The following is a 21,541-nucleotide window of genomic DNA, read 5'->3' on the forward strand; positions in this document are numbered from 1 at the left end:
TTTCGATTATATGTAGGCGTTCTGAGTACGTATATTCTTCAAAAGTGCTGAGCATCAATTCATTTGCTTTTTATGTTTGTTTTTCGGGAGATGAAGATTTGGGTATCGATGATCCAATATGCTGACTATGAGTTTCAATAGTACTTGTATGTTCGAAGCCAATGAAAACTACCTCTCAAAGGGAGATTAGTCTATACGAAGTAATTAAGGTATACATTAGTTAGGGATAAAATTAGGTAGCTTTCCTATCTTTACTCGCAAATCTTGCGCGATGGCTACGAGTTTAACAATTAGCCTCGTACCCCGGGCTTTTGTGAACAATGGCACAGATAGGCATGCATTTTCCTTGTTATTATGAAGAGTTATAATTTTAGTCAAGCAAAAATACATCAGCCGACCTTAGCTCAGTTGGTAGAGCGGAGGACTGTAGTGGTCTGTGCTGTCATCCTTAGGTCGCTGGTTCGAATCCGGCAGGTCGGAAGCCTTTTTTTTTCCACGCCTACCCCCACCCACCCCCACCCCGGTTGTCCAATTTAAGTTTTCCCGTAGCTTCCGATATCTTTTTATAGAGATGCTACTAATCATACATCGCCCTTTTTCTTTACCCAGTTTCTGTAAACTAATTAAAGCCCACCATTTAGGATCGCAAAGACTCGTGTCGCGTGCGAAGTTGAAGATGAACGTACATAGCCCGTTCCATCTCGATACGACATATTGAAGAGGGTAGTGAGATATGATGAAATCTCTCGAAGCTTTTTGGCGTTTGGGATGAATTCGTCGGGGACAGGACAGTTCTGGGGTGACAAGCCGTCGACAATTATCTGTAATGAGCCTCGAATGTGCACATTTGCGTCATCGTAGTGCATTAGTTGGTAGAGTTCATCGGTAGATTGTCTCTTGCAGTGGAAAGGAACTTGGCTCTCACTCACAAGAGATGCAAAGTATTGCCTGAAGATTCGAATTCCTATGCCACTAATAAAATCGAGCGTATAGCACCAAGGATTTTCAGGTCGTACGTGGAGTCGGAAAATGAATGAAACAGTTGTTTTGGTTGAAGCTTTTCTACAATGAAGATCTTGTGATCATAAAGAACAGAATTTTAAGAGGAACTGGCAAGGGTCTGAATGATGGTTCTGTGCCATGGGTCGGAGAGGTGATCCACCAAGTTGTTGATGGGTCCGACATGAGTAACATTGGCTTGCACGAATATCCCCAGCATTGCCACCATCGCCAGTCTCCCTTCGAAATCATAGCAAAGAAACAATTTGAGATAACAGAACGTTTTAGATTTGCAGGTCATGATTTCACAAGTTACAACGGATGTACAAGCCTATTGTTCTAATTTTCCGGGATGTGATAGACTTGCTCTTGTAATTTTAGTAGCAGAGAGAAGGAAATTACCGTTCTTGATTTCTTTGAGCTTCCAATCATGGGCATTCTTGATATCCTTAGCAAGGCCGAGCGGGTTTAACAGGGGACCTCCAGGATACCTGTTAATAGAACAGGAATGTTGAACTTAGAATACTCGAACTTGTTCTTCTGAAGACACGTAAGAAGAATCGAGCTGCCCCACAATGAAGTTATTCATTAGATCATTACCCAGGCTCCAAACCTTCCAGTGCAGCTTCCAACCCGAAAAAGGATCCCTCTTGGGCTTGAGACCCGGGGCTCTTGTAGTCCATATATCTTCTCGTCTCAGCATAGCTGTAAATTACATTAAAGCAAGGAATATCAGTATGGAATCATTACGACTACTTAGATTCAATGCCAAGAGCTTACCCCATCAAGAGTAGCTGGACAATGAACAAGGTCTCAGTGTTGGCAAATTCATACTTAACTGCACCCGCTTCGTACCACACTGGTAGGTCACTTGCTCCTGTTACCCGAAGTAACTGCAACAAAGAGGGGAGAAAAGGAACTTCGTATATCAGGAAATAGAAAAGAAAACTCGAATCTAATGTACAGTTTTTACTTCATCATAGTAATGTCATTTTCTCTGATTACATTGTAATTGTGTGCGATGAATCAGTGGAGTCCTCAACTCCTTGAATAACGGAAACAAAAAAAAATAGGGATAATTTAGGAAAAAGAAAAGCACATACATCAGTGAAAAGAATTCCAGCAACACCGGCCATCGCGAAGCGGGAATGGACCAGTTCTGCCTGAACATACCATCTCAAGCTCTCGGGGTCCTCACCAAGCCCGAGCGGGTCAAACCCAAAATCACCTGCCAAACTAAAAACGGTGTACATACCATTACAAAAAGATGCAGCAGCAAATTCTATATAATATTCTAAGATGTATGCATGACAACATAGTGGAAGGCTCACGTTCCATCGAGATAGGGTGGAGGGTCTAGCCCAGGGAGCCAAGTGGGTCGAGCTTGGGCTCGTGCCACAACCCGAGAACATCGCAGCAAATGTCCAGATTTCACATTCCATGAACACTTATTAGATGCTCCGAAGGGGGCCTTATCTGCGGTTTTAGGCGCATAGGAGGCTGCAGTAGAAGAGAGGGTGCTGAGAGAGAGGACTCTACTTCCTAAGGTGGCCATTTTTATTGGTCATATTCCTTTCCACTCTGTCCACAACTTATAAGACAGATATATATCCACCACAGGATACTCGGCAGCTTCTGGTCTCTGTTAGAAGAGGAAACCACAAGATAGCATGGGCCCACTTATCTCAATCCCCTTTTCTGCTTGCTGTAGGATACATGTAAAGAAAATTCACGCTATGCTAGAGCTGAACTATTAGAGCAAATCATATTGGTGAAGCTGATGAGTCCACCTGAGGAAACATAGGAGATCTGTTCGGTGTAATATAACAGTCTGGGCTTACCATGAAATTTCATTTTGTTTACCGATTGATTCATCTCCTGTACTGAGGAGAAGATAACTGACTAATTCCAAGTAGCTGTTGGCAAAAATCTCTTCTCCAAACAAAACTGCAGCGCGCAAGCCTGCACCCTAAATCTTGGCCGGGTGGGTGGCGGTTTACAGGCTAAAGCGAAACGAAAGCCTGCAAAGAGAATTTATTGAGATTAACATCACCGAAGTTCACCACCATATTCATATATCTTAAGGAGGTCAAGGTCACCTGAATTTGACTGGCTCCGTAGCATCCATCTCCTCCAATGTCTCTCATCATCTCTCTTATCCGAGCCACATCATCCCACCTTCCTTTATCAGCATAAAGGTTTGACATCAACACGTAAAACCCACCACTCTCTTGATCCAAGAATAGCAACTTCTTGGCCAAAGATTCGCCAAGCTTCAGATCTTGGTGGATCCAACATGCATTGAGCAGTGCTCCCCACACTGCTGAATCCGGCTCTAGGCTCATATTCTTTATAAAGTCCATGGCTTCCTCAAACAAGCCTGCGCGACCAAGCAGGCCCACCATGCAGGCATAGTGCTGCAAAGTGGGGACCATTCCTAACTCCTTTGTCATGATCACATAATACCTTCTTCCTTCGTCGACGAGACCCCCATGGGTGCATGCAGCTAAGACTCCCAGGAAGGTGATCTTATCAGGCTGCAGTCCTAGTTCCCGCATTTCAGAATAACACAATAGAGCTTTCCTTTCAAAACCATACAGACCAAACCCCGATATCATCGTGTTCCACGTAGCTAGACAACAGCTTTCAATTGCCTGGAAGATTCTCTCTGCCTCCTGAATCCTCCCACATTTGATGTACATATCTATCAGAGCAGTTTCAACAAATTCTTCCAGGTGTAGATAGTTTCTCAGAGTATAGCAATGGATTTCTCGACCCAACTCCAAGTTGGTGAGTTGGGAACATCCAGAAAGCAGACTAGCTATCGTGACAGAATCTGGGTTCTGCCCATGAATCCTCATCTGGTGGAACAACTTTATTGCATCATCTGATGCTCCACACTGAATGCATCCTGATAGAATCGAATTCCAACTAACTAATGGCTTTTCACGCATTTCATAAAACAACAAATATGCAGATTCTAAGTCATTGAACTTAGAGTACATGGTTATAAGCCCATTTGTCACCAAACAATCGGGACAGAGCCCGAGTTTGAGTCCATAACAGTGGAAGGCAAGCCCAAGGCCAATTTCAGTAGAAACGTTCGCAACTCCATGGAGGATGCTTAGTAGTGCCACCGCATCAAGTTTCATATCTAACTTTTGCATTTCAACAAAGATTTTCACTACGTCATCCACTTTTCCCTTGTTGGCATAGCCTGAAATAATCGCGGTTGAGGAGACCAAATTCTTTTCAGGTAAGGACTCGTAAAGTGTTTTTGCTGAAATCATGTCACTGAGCTTCACGTACGCACAGATTAGCGACGTCACTACAGGGCCATCACTTAAAAATCCAGCCTTGAGGGCGTAACAATGGGCAGACTCTACATCTGCATGGGCCGACAACAAGCTCACAATGGTAACCGAATTGATGTCAATTCCTTGCTCTAACATTCTCTTAAACGTGAGCAACGCTTCACCATAGAAACTGTGTTGGCCATACGAACTAATCATCGTGTTCCAAGAAACAATGCTCTTCTCATCCATGCCTTCGAACAAGAGTCTGGCAGAGTACAATTCTCCGCACTTTCCATACATCGATATCAGCACGTTTCTGACATGCGGATCCAAGTCTAGACCGTTCTTAATCCCGAGGCAATGAACCGATCTTCCCTGAGAAGCTAACTCCAGACGAGCACAGGACGGGAGCAAACTGACCAATGTAGTGGGTCGAGGAGCAAAACCCTCCCTCAACATTCGCACAAACAGTTCCATCGCCTCATAATCATACCCGCTTCTAGAATACCCACAAATCAACGCATTCCACGAAATAACATCTCTCATTGGCATATCATCGAACACTCTCCTCGCCCAAGTCCTGCACCTTAACTTCATGTACAGGTCGAGAAGGGCGGTGCTCACGTAGACGAACCGGTCGACCCCAGACTTCAACAAGTGGGGATGGACCTGATTGACTTCTTGCATTGAACTCCGGGATGAACAGGAGGATAGCAACTCCGAGGCGCACGACTTTAGGAGCAGAGAGAACGTGAGGTCGTTCGATTTCACCCCGCATTGCAGCAATTCCCGGAAAAGAACCAATGCCCGCCTCCAATCTTCGCTTTCTGCGCAAGATTTCAGCGCAGAATTGAAGTGTGAGACGCTGCCTCTTGAAAGCAGAGAGGCAGAGTTCATACTCTGTTTCTGTCGCTCAGCAGCGGAGGAACAAACAGAGCGCATCCTCTGCTCGTACAGTGGCGGGAAAGGATGTTGCTGGGCCGATGGCCCGGGCCCAGGAAGTGTCTAATGGGCCGGAGCCAGGCCCATTTTGAAGGGGAGACCGGGTGGATAGAATAGTGAGGGAAGAGGATATGGTTGTGCTGCGTCGTGTCGTGTTCTCATTCGAAGATTCTTTCTGGAATCAGAACCAGACCACTTTCACCGGCTTCCGCAAACTGCCGGAGGTAACTGCCTTCTCCGTTTCCTTCCTTAATCAAGAATCCCAAAAAATCATATTTCCAAAAAAGAAAATGAAAAATGAAAATGTTAGACATGAATGAATTGTATTGATCATGAGAAAATCCAGTTCCTTTTAGCTCAAAATGGTGCATAGTTGTTCGATACAGACTGTTGTTTACTCGTGAGGGTGGATCTTGACCCTGCTTTTTTTTTTTTTTTTTTATGTTCTTGGTTCGAGCAGTCGATGTTGAACTTGTCTTGTTCTGTAATCTAGGCGTGAAGGCTTTGTCGAATTTTCATAGCCTGTGTTATGCTCGGCAGTATTTTTCTGGCTAGAACAGACACTTGTCATGGGACATGTCAAATTCATTGCTTTGGTTCTTGTCTTAATAATGCGATTTACATTCTGTTCGGGGTTAGAATCCCAAGTGAAGTTCGATCAATGGGTTCTTTTCTTTGATAATAGTCTCCTAGGCTTCTGTTAATTGCCTGTCGCAGTGCGAGTGCCCTGTCTGGCTTGTAGGACAACTCGCCTCTGCTTGAACAGTTCGTTCCCCGTATGATTAGCTGTACTGTGTCTGATGAATTGGTTGCCTTTTATGTTTCCGCCAGTTAACGTTCGGAATAAATCAATTAGGATGGAAATTGATCACAATCCAATGGCATTGTAATTTGTGTTCCATATGATTCAGTCCCTTGGTATTAAGCAGGCCAAGTGAAGCACCCACGCCTTGGTGATCCAGCAGTGAATCGGAACGATCGGATCAGTACAAGTTAAATATAACGAGAAAAAGCATAAAGAGCTGCACAGATAAAGTTTCTTCGCGAGGCTTTTGCAGTGTTACCATTGTTTCTTTGTATAACCTCGAGCTCTTGGAGTGGGGTTTGTCGAGCTTTTTCCCAAGGATTACATGTCATGCAGAGGCTGAATATTCTCAAGTGCAAAGCTTCATTCGGTTTGAGAAGTAATCCCGTTGAACAACACGGAATTAGGATCCAATGTACTGTCACTGCACGGTCTGACATTAGAAGTGATTCCGGAGCTTTTCTCGTGATGGAGAAGGTTCCGCCAGCTAAGATTAATTGCAGGCGAATCCTCCGGCTAGGAAGAATCAAAAGTGCAGTAAATGAAAATATCGGAAATGAAGACGAGGAAGATGATGATCTCTGTCCTGTCGACTGTGTCAGGGAATTCAAGACCAATGAAGAGTTCCTCAGGATCCTCGAGAAGGCCAAGGAGACGAATTCCCTTGTTGTAGTTGATTTCTACCGGACGTCTTGCGGAAGCTGCAAGTACATAGAGCAGGGTTTCTCGAAGCTGTGCAAGGGGTCGGGCGATCAAGACGCTCCAGTCATATTCCTAAAGCACAATGTGAGTGTTTCAATTGACTATGATATGTCGACCTTTCGATTTTTATTTGCTTTCTTTGCGCCAGCAGATCAAATATCCGAAAAGCTACATTATCAAATGACAAAGATCACATTCGCCCATTTTATTAAAATTTCAGCGACCAATGGACCGCTTCGTATAAATCTCGATTTATATACGGACAATGCATCTGCGTTTCATTTTCTTCCTTGTTACTTCAGGTTATTGATGAGTATGATGAAGAGTCCGAGGTTGCTGAACGGCTAAGAATAAGGGTAATGGTCTCATTCATTTTCACGTATTGCTTCTGCCCCGACTTAAGGTTTGGCATCGTGATGAACTCCTTGGCAAATGCAGGCAGTCCCGCTGTTTCACTTCTACAAGAACGGGGTCCTCTTGGAAGCATTCCCGACCCGGGACAAGGAGAGGATCGTCCAAGCCATCCTCAAGTACATGGCTCCCGCGTCCCGTGCTTCCTGATGCCATTGCAGCTCTCTATCTGCTCCAACATTTGTACATGAGAACGGTTGATCTAAGTCATTCCTATAGATATTACTTCCTACGGTTACACCATTTCGTTGCTCCACATTCTATTTTGTACGCTTCATTAATCAATTCTACTATAAATAAAATCGAATAAATGACGTGCCGTTCTTCGACCCAAGGATATCGCTCATATGGTGGCAGGCAGCGTCGTAAAGCTGATGTTCTACTTTAATTCTATATTAGATCAAACTCCGGATAATATCTTGGACAGCATAAGATGCTAATATGTTATATATTCTCTCGATAATCGAGAAGATATCATGTTCAGATTTCCACGAGGTTGACGAGTGGCCTCATATCGACTAATGCTTCGTCTTTATTACATGAATGAATAAAATCATTGCCCCCCATGTGAGAAAAAATATAGAGAGTGCTGGACCCATGCAGAATCTCTTGTAACCACAGAACCTAAGTAAAAATGGAAAAAAAGATAAAAAAAAAAAAAAAAATTGAAGTTCTATGCTAATTTCCTTACTCCCACAAAAGGTGCTCTCCAGCTGTTAGCACGAAAGCATAATTTTCTTTTTCATTTTTTTTCCTTTTATTCATTCATTCATTCATTCATTCATTCATTTATCCTTCTTTTTTTTCTTTTTCTTTTTTTTTGGAAACGATAGTATCATAACACGTGGAGGAGCTTATAGCCTCAGCGGCATTCTGGAAGGAGGCCATGGAAAGCGATGTACACTTCCATATGTTTCTCTTTTGGGTCCACAAGCGTATATTCCTCGATCGATGTTTGATTGCAGGGCTAATGCGGTGGTGGGTCGATGCTCGGACTTAATACCAATCCAAGACACTCTCCTCCCCTGCCGATTCATTGATTCCGTACTGGAACAAGATGTGACGAGCCATTTATCTTTTGGATAGAGATTGCAAAGAAAGACGTTAATTTGATGCTGATATAATGCATGGAATAGAAAGAAAGGAAAGAGAGAACTTTTGACACATACAAACTGATGGATCATTATATTCTTATTCTCATTATTAAAATATGATGTCGTGTGGGTTGAATTTTACGTTTGTTTGATCCGGTTAAAATTTGTATTATACGAGTCGTGAATTCTTAATGAAATGTGTACGAGTTAGTGCTCGATTTGGAGCTGCTCTTGGAAGATTCGGCAGCACGATCGGGAGCCCCTCATTCGAAGACATCCACTCGGAGACAGCAGGTTCTGTGGGCAAATAGGGGATTCGGAGAGGTTGAGATTTCGGGGGGGTTATTGTTCTTACTTAAGAGTTCCGTTTTTCGTTTTTGTGTTTTGTTTTGGTAGAAGAGAGCCATAATGAAGAAGGTCAGCTGCTCCTCCTTTGTCAATGGACGTATGGTTGGCACGCCACTGACTTGAACCACCTATATAGTATATTCATCTCTCTTCTATCTACTCTGCGTCTCTGTTGTTTATAATTATGAATCTGATTTCTTCCCCAACAAAACAGAATGTCAAAACTAATGAATTTGTATTAGTGTCATAACCCATATCCCCTCAATTTGGTTTTGGAAGAGAATGAAGTGACTCACTCAGTGGATGAAGGTGAAAGATTTATGTGTGGCCATTGCCTCCCATGTAACCAAAAAAAAAAAAAAGATTTATATGTATTTCATCAATCTTCTTTCGATGATCTTATTGAAATAGAAAGTTTCTTTCACTTCCCTTCCCCAAATCCAAACATAATGACTGTTGTACAAAAGTTGATCTCCAAAAAAGGTTTGGAGATCCACGACGATAACCAAGTGCCGATGTTTGTCTTCTAGATCAATAGTAATAGAATCTGTCAAGGCTGATAATTGAAGGCATGTAGATGGAAGTCTTGATGCTATCGCTCAATTTGAAGCGGCATAATCAGTTTATCATGATGAATTTCTTACTTTAGGAAAAAGAATACCAAATATCAATGTCAACATACGCGGGCGGGGGGCAAATCGAGTTGAACTAATCTTTGGTACTAATAAATTTGAGTAGCTTCCCCAATCTTTTTTTGGAGGGGGGTTTGCTACATACAAAGTAAAGACCTAAACTAGAAGAGTGCTCTCTATTACACATCTCTTTTTTGTTTTTCTTCTTTATCTTTTTTTGGATTTTTTTTTCTCCTTAAAGGAATAAGAGAAAGCGATGGCAACAGCAAGAATGTCGAAAGGGAAATGACATTGGGAAGGTTGAACACAAGTAATGTCTTTGGTTGATGAAAGAATTCTTTCATGCGCATCCACATTGCCCCGGAATGGGGGATTCCTTCCAAAATCTTGCTGGTAGTCCATTCGAGGGCACGGGGAATGGGCCATACTGAATGCCATTTTCAGATCCTACCACTTCCCACCTGCAAAAAATCCACCAAAAGAATCCACCTTTTTATCTTCCATCTATCCAAAATGATTCTATCGGATTCTCTCGCACCAGTAATCGATCCACCAAGCATATTTACAGACTTTACAAGTCCATGAACTCGTAACTGTCTGACCTCAGTTATACCTGAGATGTATTGTAATATCCAAGGTTGTTCCAAGAGTTCCATGAGATGATGTTATGGAAACTTATGTTGCATACCTGAATTTTGTGACAAGGTGGTGGATCAAGACTAGCATTTCCAGCTTGGCAAGCTCATTTCCAGGGCAGGAATGTATTCCGCTGCCAAATGGCATGAACGTATTGTGTTTCGGCGCAACCTTTTTATTTTAATAAATAGGAAGAATTTCAAAGAATAATCAACAAACGTGCCCAGAAGAACCAAACAAGAAAAAGTAAAAAATATAGAAATTCAAAAGAAGAGGAATCGTTTCGGTGTTAGCTGATACCTCAAATCTTGAGGGATCGAACTTTTCCGGGTCAATGAAGTAATCTGGGTTGTGGTGGATATTCCTAAACAGAGGCATTACCTTCCAACCTTTAGGAATCAGATACCCTGTTTGAAATTTGAAAGAGTCAGCAAATCCATCAGTTTTTTATGTAAATTCCGATTATCAACTCTCTTCTCTTGCTCACAGTTACTGGATCTCAGTTTTAATGTTATATGGGTAGCTCACTTGTAATCCTAAGATTGAATCGATTGATCTTCCTATGTTTAGGTGCACAATATTATGGATATCCTGCCTTACCCTTGTATTCTACGTCCGCCATTGCTTCCCGGAAAGTGAAAGATATAATGCTTGCCATTCGCAAAGTCTCTAACACAACCTGCAGGACAGCACTTCAATGAAACCTCCCGAGCTGAAAACAGATCTCATTTTCGAACACTAAAAGGCAATGTCATGAATTAATTTTATATATACCCATATTTGAATGAAGCTCATGTACTGATATAGTTATTCCTGATCATGTGATACCTTATTAGTCAACGGCATTTGTCTAATCTGAGCCTGGCTCAGTGATTTGCTCTCTTCTTGATTCGATCTTCGAATTGCCTCTTGCTCGGCCTGCCATTTTAGCATTTATAATAACTGAACCGTCAATGACGCAACATTGAGATGGCAGAATCAGATCGAGATCTCTTTTACAGTCTAAGACCGATCCAACTACAACAAATTAATGCTAGGCAGAGATGCAACATGTATGGAGTAGCACCTTAACGGCCTCGAGGAGCTTTGGGTTGTCATGGAGGTACTTGAGGATCCATGTCATGACACTAGCAGTTGTGTCCTGAGCAGCAAACAGCACTCCAATTATGTTATCTGAGATTTGCTCTAAGTTAAGGACATCCCCGCATTCGTCCTGGGAGTTCAACAGAAGTCCGAGGAGATCCTTGTCGAGCAACCTCTTCTCCTTCCTCTCCGATATTATGTCAGTCAAAATCTTGCTCATCCTCCTCCTAGCCTGTACAGGAAGTAATCTGCTTAAGGATTTAATTCCATGTGAATGTATAGTGAATTTCTCAGCCATATTTTGAATTCGATGACCAAGTCTTGCTTACAAATACGGCCTTCCGATACGAAGTTCCTGGAATGTTGGTAGGGTATGAATTATAGCCTCTATCCATTATGCAGTAATCTTTTCTCAGCTGTTCCCTGTAATGCCCCTCCAAGTTGCCAAAAATCGCCAGAACACCGACCTCGAAAGAAAACTGCAAAACGGAGAAAAGAGAAGACCGTGAAGATGGTATCATACTTACAATTCGGGTGTTAGATTTTGAAAGCATAACTGCAATACCTTTTTCATTTCATGGAAGGTGTTAATGACACGTCCAAAATTCCAGGAATCCAACACGGAGAGGGCTAGCGACTCGACGTGAGGGGCCATCTTCCCAATGGCCTCAGGAAAGAGGGATGCCCGGACGAGCTTCCTGACACGAGTGTGGTATTCACCCTGGTGGAAGAAGAGGGCGGATGGTCCGATCAGTCTCTCCTTGCTCCTTGGATAAGTGGGCTTGAATAGGTGAGCCTGCGTCCCCAGCACGAACCGTGCAGCCTCTGGGCCCGCCAGCATCACGCACGGGCAGCCCAGGATGTGCGTCTTGAATATCTCCCCGTACCTGAGAAACCGCAGAAGTTTCTATTTTTAGACAGACGTCACGAAAGCCAGTTACGCAATTTGATCAAAGCTATGAAAATAAATGCTGGAACTTGGGTTCCATGTCGAGTTTCACAGAAATGTGGTTGTGTTCGGTCTAGCAATGTTTTCTGGTGTTTCCCAGGTTCTGTTTTCTTCTCTTTCTTTCTCACTGTTTCTTTTCGTTTTTCCTGTCATTTCAGTGCCATTAACAGCAAAGATGGAAAAACAAGGAAAGCGGGATCAAGAAACCGATAGTATCGGCTATGCCATCACAGGAAGTGCTCCACAAATTCTGATTGAAGCAATGAATACTAATACGAAAACAGAGGAAAGGGCACCTTTTCTGTTTGGATGCAAAGAAGATGTTGGGGTTCTGAGAGTAGAGCTGAAGGGTCTCTCCAATGTAAGGCCACCCCATTGATCCTGGAGGGAGCTTAGCTTTTGCATGGGTTTTCCTTCTGTCCCTTAGGAACACATGCAAAATGAAAACGAAGCAGGGGAAAAGGAAGAAACAGAAAACTAGTTTTCCAATCATGTCTGTTCTGCTCTCTGTTTTTTCTTCTCACCGTTGTAGTGAGAATTGGAAAACGGCAAAGAGAATGAATAAAACCAATGTTTCCATGAAGCAGGTCTGGAGAGAACGAGAAGCGAGAGGCCCTCTTATATAGAGAAGGCGTGGGGGAGGATGGGGACAAGCAAATATATCCTTGTAGTCGGTACAAAATTTTGGTGTTGATTTGATTTTATTAATAAAAGGAATCGACTGTGAAAATCGAGACATACAATATGTTGATAAGGGCGCGTCTCAAATTCTACCGGGCTTATATGGATTTTGACTCAACTTTCAACTAAAAAAGTCAAGCTAATAAGTTGTGAGATCCAATTTTATATAAACCATTCTATTTTCTTTTAGTTTTTCGATGTGGGATTAACTTTTCTCAATTGACTTTTACATTCTCAATATCCGTCTTCATGTGGCACCGTGTGGTATTTCTCATGATTTGTCTACATGGGCCACTTGAACCTTAACCTCCCATCCTCAACAACTTACCTCGAGCCGTTCTCTCATCTCTTCCTAACTTGGGTCTTAACTACCTCGAGGTGGGCTACTTCTTCCGCAGGTGGGCTACTTTTTCTACACTCGGGCGATGGGGATCAACTACTACAAGCCGGGCTTCTACATCTGGTCTCAGACTTCACTGGAGTGGTGTGGGCTCATGCGCATACTCGTCCCCATGATCATTACCATGGGCTCTTGTCAGCACCCCATTTTGGCCCACCGATTCAAACTATATTATCAGCAGTGATCCAGGCCACGACTTAAGCATTATTATAGAAAATGGCTCAATAGAGTAGGAATCACTATTCATCATCAAGTCGGCGAAATCGAGCAAATGACATATGCATACGACAAAAGGACCCCATGGGTCACCAGAAGGCAACATAATGACTAGAAAGCTCAACAATGTCCAAAACCGGCATTTTCAGTATATTACATGGACAGTCCTATTTTCCGATAGTTCGCTCGACCGTCAGAAGATAGCGAATATTGGACTTAAAAAATCCACGTCAGTGCCAAACAGATGAAAAGTGTCTTCAAAAGCATTTTACAAATCATCTGCTCTATACAGAACAACTTTCTGTATACAAACAACTTTTCAGTGGAAGTCCAAAAATGTTGATTTCCAAGAGAAAAGTTAATTCTAAATGTCAGATTCGGCCATGCCCCACAAGCATACAGAGCATGAGCATTACTTCAGATTGTTCCTTGGAAGCCACGCAGACACTTTAGATGACTTCCGAATGACCAAACGGGCATACCCTTCTTCGGAAAAGCATAACCGGAGACTGATCTGACAGAACTACGGCGAACGAAGTTGACACTGTATTGCCCCAAAAACTTAAGCGAACAGACGCAATTGGGCAAAACAGACAGCAAAACCCTTCTCAGTTTCCCGAGTAACCTCAAAGGAGTAGAAAACGTCGTTTTCAACGGAAATCCATATCCGGAGGTCCTTTTTACGGAAACTTGACGCCGGATGCCTGCGCTACATAGTGGTACACACTTCAAGGCTTAATGTGAAATCATTGGACTAAACTGCACAACACATCTAGGCCTCCTAAGCATTGCTTTAAAGGTCTCATATATACTTTTCAAGTCCTTAGAGATCCAGTCTCGACAAACGGAGATCACAGTGATTTTCGAAGCGCCCAAGCAACTCAGAAAGCAATATGAGAAATCCAGCTTCGGACTCCTAGGACGTCTCCGGCTTCACATTTGCATTACCAGCTTAAGGGTCAGTTGTTCACGTTGTTTGATAATTCATGTCAAAATGACCAACGTGGGATGCAGATACAATATATGCTGTCAGAAACGGTTAACTTCGCTCTAGTCATCCGAAACGGGCAAAACCGACTTCCGAGCCTTGTATGCACCTGAGGCATTCTTCCATGAAAATTGACAATCTTGGGCTCACTTAATCCTTTTTCTCGCGTATATTGACAATTCAATGTTCAATTCAAACCACGAACTTCGAATACGCGACTAATCAAGACCCGAGCTTTCTTCCGATTTTCTTTCTCTTGAACCGTGGGGTCCACGAGTCATTCCATTTGCCTAAACCGCCCCTCATCTCCTTGTCATCTTCTCCATGCAACTTGCATCCTCTTAGGAAAATATCAAACCTACAATTTGAAGACAACACTCCATCTTCATCAATGCTCCTATCTTTTTTTCATTAATGCAATGGAAGAAGATGAGGCTTGATATTTCCTTAATCAAACCGCCCAAGCTTAATCCAAGGGGTTAAGGGCACTTGCTTTCAGTAATTGTGTCATTAGCTTCACCTATATATTGCACATTTTTCATTAAGCTAATCACAACTCACCACATGCCATCTCTCTAGCATTTCTCACTCTTCAAGAAGCTCTCAACTCCCCTTTAGTTCCAGCAAAAATCGCAGCAAGTAAGGGCAAGCAAAACCAAGCAAAACCAAGCAAAACCCTCAAAGACTTAAGTCGGAATCATGGTATTTACCATCCCGGCTTAAATCCAAACTTCACCAAACTTCATATCCAACATGTTTTCGACCCCCTCTATCCATTTCTAGGCTTAGATTTTAAGTTTGAAGCCTACAACCCATCGGAACAGCCACCACAGAACCGAACCCAGAAAACGGTCTTCTCGGGTCAAAAATGGCAACCCGAGTTTCAAGGCCTTTCGGGTCGGTTTGAGTCGCCAAAACCCATCAAACACCTCCCCACACAACCCTAGGGTGTCAAGGAGTCAAGAAATTTAAGAAAAACCCGTCGGTTTTAACCCAGCACGAAGAAACAGCCCGACTGTCCAGTTGGGTCGATTTTTCTGACTGTTCTTGCGGTTTTCTTTCGATCGGGTCGATCCAAGACTCCTTTCACAAACGACCACCACAGTCACCTCCGGGGGTCAGTTAGGAGTCAAAATCCGTTGACCTTGCCTCAAAATTCCATCGGGAGACACCGTGGCGATGTCCGCCCGACTAGTGTTAGACGGGTCCGAAATTCCAGACGTGCTATGTTTTTCGTGATCTTTGCAGGGCTGTATGGGTCGACTCGATGACTCTGGGACCAAACGACCACCACAGTCACCTCCGGAGGTCAGTTAGGAGCCACTGACCTTGCCTCAAAATTCCATCGGAAACTTTCGGGGTGACGTCTGACCCGACTTGTGCTAGTCGAGTCTGTTCAGTGTTCCAGCCGGGTCTATTTGTGCATTTCGGGTCTGTTCAACGAAAAACAGCCCAAACCCGACCCAACAAAGGTCCAACCCAACTTCTAACAGTCCCATCCCACATCCCGAGACTAGGTATGACCATTCCCGACTTAGAGGAGCTAGGACTTTTACATTCTCGTTGCGTTTATGGAATTATAAGGGGTTTTATGCATGTTTTATTGCCAAGTTTTAATTTTTATGCAATTTCCATGTTATATCATTTGTGTTTATCATCGTTTAACGTGCTAGCATGTCGAAAAATATTTAAATCGAAGTCGAGGAAACCATATCGACCCGGAAAAGCCGAGATAACTTTAGGATTAACCTCTTGGAGAGGTAACCGAGGGTATCTTGACCTTTTCGGGTCAAGACCGAATTCCTTGCCCCGATTTGAGTTGTTTCCCGAATCTTTATTTTTTCCCAAGTCCATGGAGCTAGTATTAATTTATTGATTCAATAAATAACGTGTTTGTGCATGTTAGTATGTTTGAATGTCTTTTCCAAACTCTTGGCAATACCGACTTTGTTAAATACGTGTCATTTATCGTATTTAACATTTGAGCACGCGATAAATAGTCGAAATTGGGTTAAAAAATGCTTGAAACTCGGAACGGGACAAGGAAACCCACGGCTATTCCCAAGAGGAAAGAGCCGAGAGTTCTTTGACCTTATTTGGGTTAAGAACGGACTCTTTACTTCGATGAAATCCATTTCTCGGATTTTGTGTAAATTGCAATTTCAATATCGTAGTAAAACCCGGCATGCTAACAACTTTAAAACATTGTTTTTAAAGTAAAAATGAATGAATTCTAGTATCGATGACTATTTCGGGGCCATTTGGATTCCGAGGGTATTTTGGTCATTTTGACCAAATTATCCTTAACCTTCCTGGACCCGTCTTGGTGGCCGTGTCCTGAATTATTTTCATTAAATTAAGCTTTTCGGGCACTCAGACTTCATTCAATGGATCAATTCATTATCTGTCTGATTAACTGTAACCTGCATATTTATTGCATTCGGCATTTAATTTTAAGCTATAATCCACAAACGGGTTAATCGGGACGCTCACATGATTAAACCCACTTGACACTGATAAGTTTGCATGAATTGGTAATTAACTGATAACTCGGGTCGATGAGTTGTCAAATGACGTTAATGCCTTTTTCAAAACTCGCATTTCCAAAATCTTGAAACGCGCGATCCGATGTAGCATGGACATCTAGGAAGAACTTGTGTGTCTCAACTTGAGTTTTACTTGATTTCAGGTAACTCAGGTCAGGATACATAAAATCTTTTTAGATCATTTCCGGTTAGACCGACCGGTTCTTTTGCTTTTCGGGGTTCTTGCACAACCCTGGACAATTCAGGGAAATCCAGGAATTGGTCGACACCGGCTACAGGCCGAGGTAGCCCGTACTGCGATGTTTCCCTTTTCTGAAAACAATTTTCAAATAAATGGTAGAATCGTCTTTTCACAATTCAGCGACACCCCTAGGGTTAGCTTGATAGAAACACTACGGTATCAGGATAAGAATAGACTACATGTTTAGGTGCAGGTTCATCTACAAAGCCTTTTCTTATCCACTGATGAGTTTCTGTCATCCTAGCGTAGACTCGGGGTAACTAGAACGGTTATTTTTGTCAGAAAACATGCAAAATGCGAATTAACCTTTCACTCGACCTAACCAAACATTAGATGATGGTTAGGAGGAATTCTAGATTCCAAATTTAGAGTCAAAACACGAGTTTGGTTAATTCAGTGGAAATTCAGTGTCACAATACAGAACAACTGTAAAAGCAATCCACACACATGAGATTTGACTCTATTTGTCAAATTCTCAAAGCAAAGCTGAATGCAAAACGTTTTGCATGATTGCTTGTTTAGCATATGGCATTTGCTTGCAAAATACCCTTGGATTAATAACTTGTTAATCCATGTAAACTTGGCAATAACAAACACATTATCTACAATCTGCATGTTGTTTGTTACTTTTATACTATTGTTTGTCCATGCGAGTCGAGTCCGACCCATAGGATGCATTGCACTTAGGGTTCAACGCCCTAACCATTGATCACGAGGTTCAACGCCCCATTCATTGAGAGCGCTTGAATTTCGGTTTTTCAGTGTTTCCCTGAACTCACGGTGAGTCGGAGCGGAATAATAACCAAAAACAAATCAACTGGGATTCAATCTTTTGTAATTTGTATTTTATTGTTTTTTTGAGAGCATTGTAAGGATTTTACTTTGTACATTCATTCTGTAAAAATTCCAGTCGGTGAGCGAACGGTCCGAAAGTCGAACTAATCGAATCGGTCCAATGCTTGCCTAGACGAGTAATCCCAAGATTTCGCAGTTTCGGTTCACGCTGGAATTCAAACATCATAGTTTGATAAACTGTAACGCAAGATTGTGAACCGATTCCCCGACACATGGGTCTACTTCTCTCTCGGCTTCTCAACCGACGTCGTTTAGTTCATCGAATTTCCGGTGTCAAAACGTGTATGCCGAGCGCAGCTTAATTCATGCGGTAAATAATAAAACATGCAAGCTTAACAAACCAAAGTACCGAAAGGGCGTGCAGGACATAGGCTCGCACGTAACATGAACTCCCGAACACGGACTTTCCGGTTCCGTACAGATCAATGCCTTAGCATAACTAGGTGTTCCATACCACTAGACCCGAGTAACTTATCGGCCCTCGACCTTCGGGTAGTAAAATGATAAGTGGCGACTCCTTATCACGCGTGTCCGTCAGCCGTGCGATCCAAAAGCGCGCAATGTAGGCCCCGACGAGAGCATATTCAGGTCCGTACAGCTCTGATACCATCTTAAATTCTACTGGGCTTACATGGGTTTAGACTCAACTTTCAACTTAAAGACTCGAACTAATAAGTTGTGAGATCCAATCCCATATAAACCATTCTATTTTCTTTTAGTTTTTCGATGTGGGATTAACTTTTCTCAATTGACTTTTATATTCCCAACAACGTGCAAAGTGCGACATATTCTACGATGCGTTGATTCCATGGCCAGGTTAGGGGGTCAACGAGTCAATAAATATATCATCTGGGAGAACTTGCCTCTTGAATTTCGACTTACTCTTAACTATGATATTCTAATACGGTCCATGAAAGGATGTAAGCTTTCGCCTTTTTTTGGTTTTTTTTCCCCCTTTTTCCCTCATGTTTTCCTTAATATAAAGGAAGATAAATAGAAGAGGCTGGCCAAAACAGATCGATGGCTCTCTGGAAAAATATCGTTTGGTTTATGAATCTTTGTGTTGGCAGCTGACCATTGCAGAGAAATATAGGACAAGGTGTAGATGCACGAACAAGGATATATTCTCAACTAATAGATGAGGACATTCAATTTTTTCTTTAAAAAAAAAATCCATTTTCCGACACAATTTCCTTATTAACCGAGAATAAGATAAGTGAATGGGTGCACATTTTTCTAGCATTATCAATTGTAAGAATGCCCCTTGCAGTTGCAGCTAAACATTTCTGAGGTGCTTATGACCATCAGAAGGTCAATAGAATTTGAGCTATCTATTTCTCAAAAAATGGACTTTCGGGAAAATAAAAATTTCTCAGTTTCTTCCTTTTAATTTTTTGTAAAAAATTTCAAGTTTAGTAAAATATTACAAAATTAATTATAATCTGTCTAAAAAATTGTAAAAACACCAAAAAGATTCAAACAGACCTCGATTGACCAATGAAGGAATCAGCCCCATTGCCGGACACCACCAGGCATCAGCCAATGTCATCGTGCAGATCCTAATGGGAAGTTCATTTTACCAATGTGGCCGAACAAATATTGGGTGAGTATTACTCATCCACTTGCATGTATAATATCTAATTAAGATGCTTGAAAATGAAAAACCAACCCCACAGTGGGCCACAGATTTTCACTGACAAATATTTTCATTGGTTCTTATTCATTTAAAGTGAATGAAAAATACTCATTGAATATTTAGCCAATGTCGCCAGAGATGGTCTCTGAGGCTATCAACGACTTTGGGCGTGGCAGTGGTGGTTGGTGCAAGCCACCGGAGCCTTATATCTCTAGAGTCTCTGATCCGAATCCCCGTCCTAGGGCAGCAGTGGTCCTCTGAAAACCGCCCACCCCTTAGGCCAAACCTTCGAATACTTCAATAGAGTAGATTCATTAACTTACATGCATCATCCCTTAGGGGTAGAAGTGCTTCTATCTTCATGCACATTCATGACGATGTACTATGCTCACCTTCTGTATATATTTTTACCCGTAAATGCTAATGTGTGTATATATATATAAATTAAAATAAGATCCTTCAGTTTTGTCCTTTTTTCTCTGCCCTACTGAGGTTCTCATAAAGTGTTTTCATTTTGAGCAACAGTATATATATATGTTGCTAACCCCTCTTCAACCCCTGGGACAAATATCCGAAATCATACAGCTCTAAGCCCAGAATGATCGCCTAATTTTTTTTTTTTTAAGGATAAGTGATGAAATCTATTTTTTCAATTCGGGACGTATGAGGGGCGCACGGAGCATTAAGCTCCCTTTCGATGCCATAAGAGTCGAAGCATGAAGCGACGTCACCTTACGTGGTTCTCCACCACATACTTCGGAATGTTGTATGTATACGTGCATAGTTAGATGGAAAGCTATAATTGTGCAACACGTGTATTTCTAGCTTTAAGTTATATATATATGTTTCTAAATCACTACTATATGCTAGAGGGGGTGTTCGTGTCCAAATAAGATTCAGAATGAAAAATACCGAAGCAGCCAAATTTGAAAGCTGCGTTCATTTGTAAACGCTTGCCTAAATTATATTGCCCTAAGAAGATGCGTTCGTGAGGCTGTGGGCAGCCTTCCGTTTAGGGTAATAATCTAATTATTCTTATATCGGAAAATGGCAACAGTTGTAGTTTAATGACACGTTGCTCTTCCTAGAAATTCCATTCCATTTACTCCCTATCATCAACGGGAGATAGAGAGTCAACTGATCAGGGCCGATTCAAAAATTGGAGTTCTTGACAAAAAAACGGCTTGAGTTGTAACCAAAAATTTTGAGTCTGATTTTTATTAATGAAATTCGTCGTGTCTCTTGATTTCAACTTCTCTATTTGTCTTCGTCTAGGCTCATAAATCTTGTCCGTAATCACAAAGAGTAGAGTTCTTGACTAGACCAAGATTCATATCGTAATGATACTTATTCTCAATGTTAAACTAAATACTCAAGATGTCATAATTATCGTGGAGGATGGTTTCCTATGCTTATTTATTTCCCTTTTCTCTATGACCAGCAGCACACTACACTCATAAGTCTGTATACTGCCTATTTAATCTTGGGCAAATTACAAAAAAAAAATCCAAGTTTTGTAAAAAGTCTTTGTTTTGTTTTAAATTTTGTTTTGTAACAAAAAAAACCATAAGTTTTCTAAAATGTCTCAAAAATTACCTCCGTTATAACTTCCGTCAATTTTTGTTGCTGATGGTGGGTCCCTTTAACAGTCCACGTAGGTCACACGTAGGCAAAAATTGACGGAAGTTATAACGGATGTTATTTTTGAGACATTTTAGAAAACTTATGACTTTTTCTGTTACAAAACAAAATTTAAGACAAAACTGAGACATTTTACAAAATTTGGATTTTTTTTTTGTAATTTACCCTTTAATCTCTTAGGCTTTTGGATATTAGATGGTGCAGACAAGGGGGAGAAAAAAGATTTAAAAAAAGAAAAAAAGAATTGCAGGCAAAGATTGACAATATAGTTTGAAATACAAACGACTCTTATGCAGATTGACTAGCGAAAAGAGTCCTACAAGCCCCTTGCATTGATGATCACATTCTTCACCGAGCCCTAACACTCTGTATTCTTAGGGGAGACGTGACAGAGGTTAATCTGCAAATTACTCCAAGTTTTGTTAGTTTGATCCAACAGA

At 41.8% G+C, this 21,541-nt stretch overlaps 4 protein-coding genes and 1 non-coding gene across 7 annotated transcripts; 2 read left to right on the forward strand and 3 right to left on the reverse strand.

Moving 5' to 3' along the window:
* The first annotated feature begins 393 nt into the window (after positions 1 to 393).
* TRNAY-GUA lies at positions 394 to 480 on the forward strand. Its single transcript is given in 2 exon segments — positions 394 to 430; positions 445 to 480. It is a non-coding gene; the product is annotated as a tRNA-Tyr (tRNA).
* Positions 481 to 944: 464 nt separating this feature from the next.
* On the reverse strand, positions 945 to 2,581 carry LOC116215606 (photosystem I chlorophyll a/b-binding protein 5, chloroplastic). Its single transcript, XM_031551376.1, has 6 exons — positions 2,331 to 2,581; positions 2,103 to 2,235; positions 1,780 to 1,892; positions 1,600 to 1,704; positions 1,402 to 1,490; positions 945 to 1,239 (listed from the first exon to the last, which is right to left on the reverse strand). Exons 1-6 carry the CDS (start codon positions 2,552 to 2,554, stop codon positions 1,100 to 1,102), a joined length of 804 nt encoding a protein of 267 aa, XP_031407236.1. The 5' UTR covers positions 2,555 to 2,581; the 3' UTR covers positions 945 to 1,099.
* LOC116215605 (pentatricopeptide repeat-containing protein At2g04860) lies at positions 2,563 to 5,265 on the reverse strand. Its single transcript, XM_031551375.1, has 3 exons — positions 3,099 to 5,265; positions 2,841 to 3,020; positions 2,563 to 2,704 (listed from the first exon to the last, which is right to left on the reverse strand). Exons 1-2 carry the CDS (start codon positions 5,235 to 5,237, stop codon positions 3,003 to 3,005), a joined length of 2,157 nt encoding a protein of 718 aa, XP_031407235.1. The 5' UTR covers positions 5,238 to 5,265; the 3' UTR covers positions 2,563 to 2,704; positions 2,841 to 3,002.
* Positions 5,266 to 5,383: 118 nt separating this feature from the next.
* Positions 5,384 to 7,489, forward strand: LOC116212952 (thioredoxin-like 4, chloroplastic). Of its 2 annotated transcripts, none has more exons than XM_031547717.1 (4): positions 5,384 to 5,461; positions 6,167 to 6,828; positions 7,047 to 7,100; positions 7,183 to 7,489. In XM_031547717.1, exons 2-4 carry the CDS (start codon positions 6,373 to 6,375, stop codon positions 7,303 to 7,305), a joined length of 633 nt encoding a protein of 210 aa, XP_031403577.1. In that variant the 5' UTR covers positions 5,384 to 5,461; positions 6,167 to 6,372; the 3' UTR covers positions 7,306 to 7,489. The 2 variants fall into 2 exon arrangements, with proteins under 2 accessions (XP_031403577.1, XP_031403578.1); XM_031547718.1 differs by having other exon boundaries at positions 5,387 to 5,461; positions 6,149 to 6,828.
* A 1,796-nt stretch (positions 7,490 to 9,285) lies between these two features.
* Positions 9,286 to 12,500, reverse strand: LOC116215670 (abscisic acid 8'-hydroxylase CYP707A1-like). 2 transcript variants are annotated; one of them, XM_031551475.1, is made up of 9 exons: positions 12,194 to 12,500; positions 11,514 to 11,835; positions 11,278 to 11,427; positions 10,932 to 11,180; positions 10,694 to 10,783; positions 10,466 to 10,544; positions 10,166 to 10,272; positions 9,918 to 10,036; positions 9,286 to 9,690 (listed from the first exon to the last, which is right to left on the reverse strand). In XM_031551475.1, exons 1-9 carry the CDS (start codon positions 12,388 to 12,390, stop codon positions 9,570 to 9,572), a joined length of 1,434 nt encoding a protein of 477 aa, XP_031407335.1. In that variant the 5' UTR covers positions 12,391 to 12,500; the 3' UTR covers positions 9,286 to 9,569. The 2 variants fall into 2 exon arrangements, with proteins under 2 accessions (XP_031407335.1, XP_031407336.1); XM_031551476.1 differs by having other exon boundaries at positions 11,514 to 12,043; positions 12,194 to 12,334.
* Between the last annotated feature and the right edge of the window lie 9,041 nt (positions 12,501 to 21,541).

The sequence above is a fragment of the Punica granatum genome, chromosome 7 (genome assembly GCF_007655135.1).
Source record: "Punica granatum isolate Tunisia-2019 chromosome 7, ASM765513v2, whole genome shotgun sequence".
Classification (NCBI taxonomy): Eukaryota; Viridiplantae; Streptophyta; class Magnoliopsida; order Myrtales; family Lythraceae; genus Punica; species Punica granatum.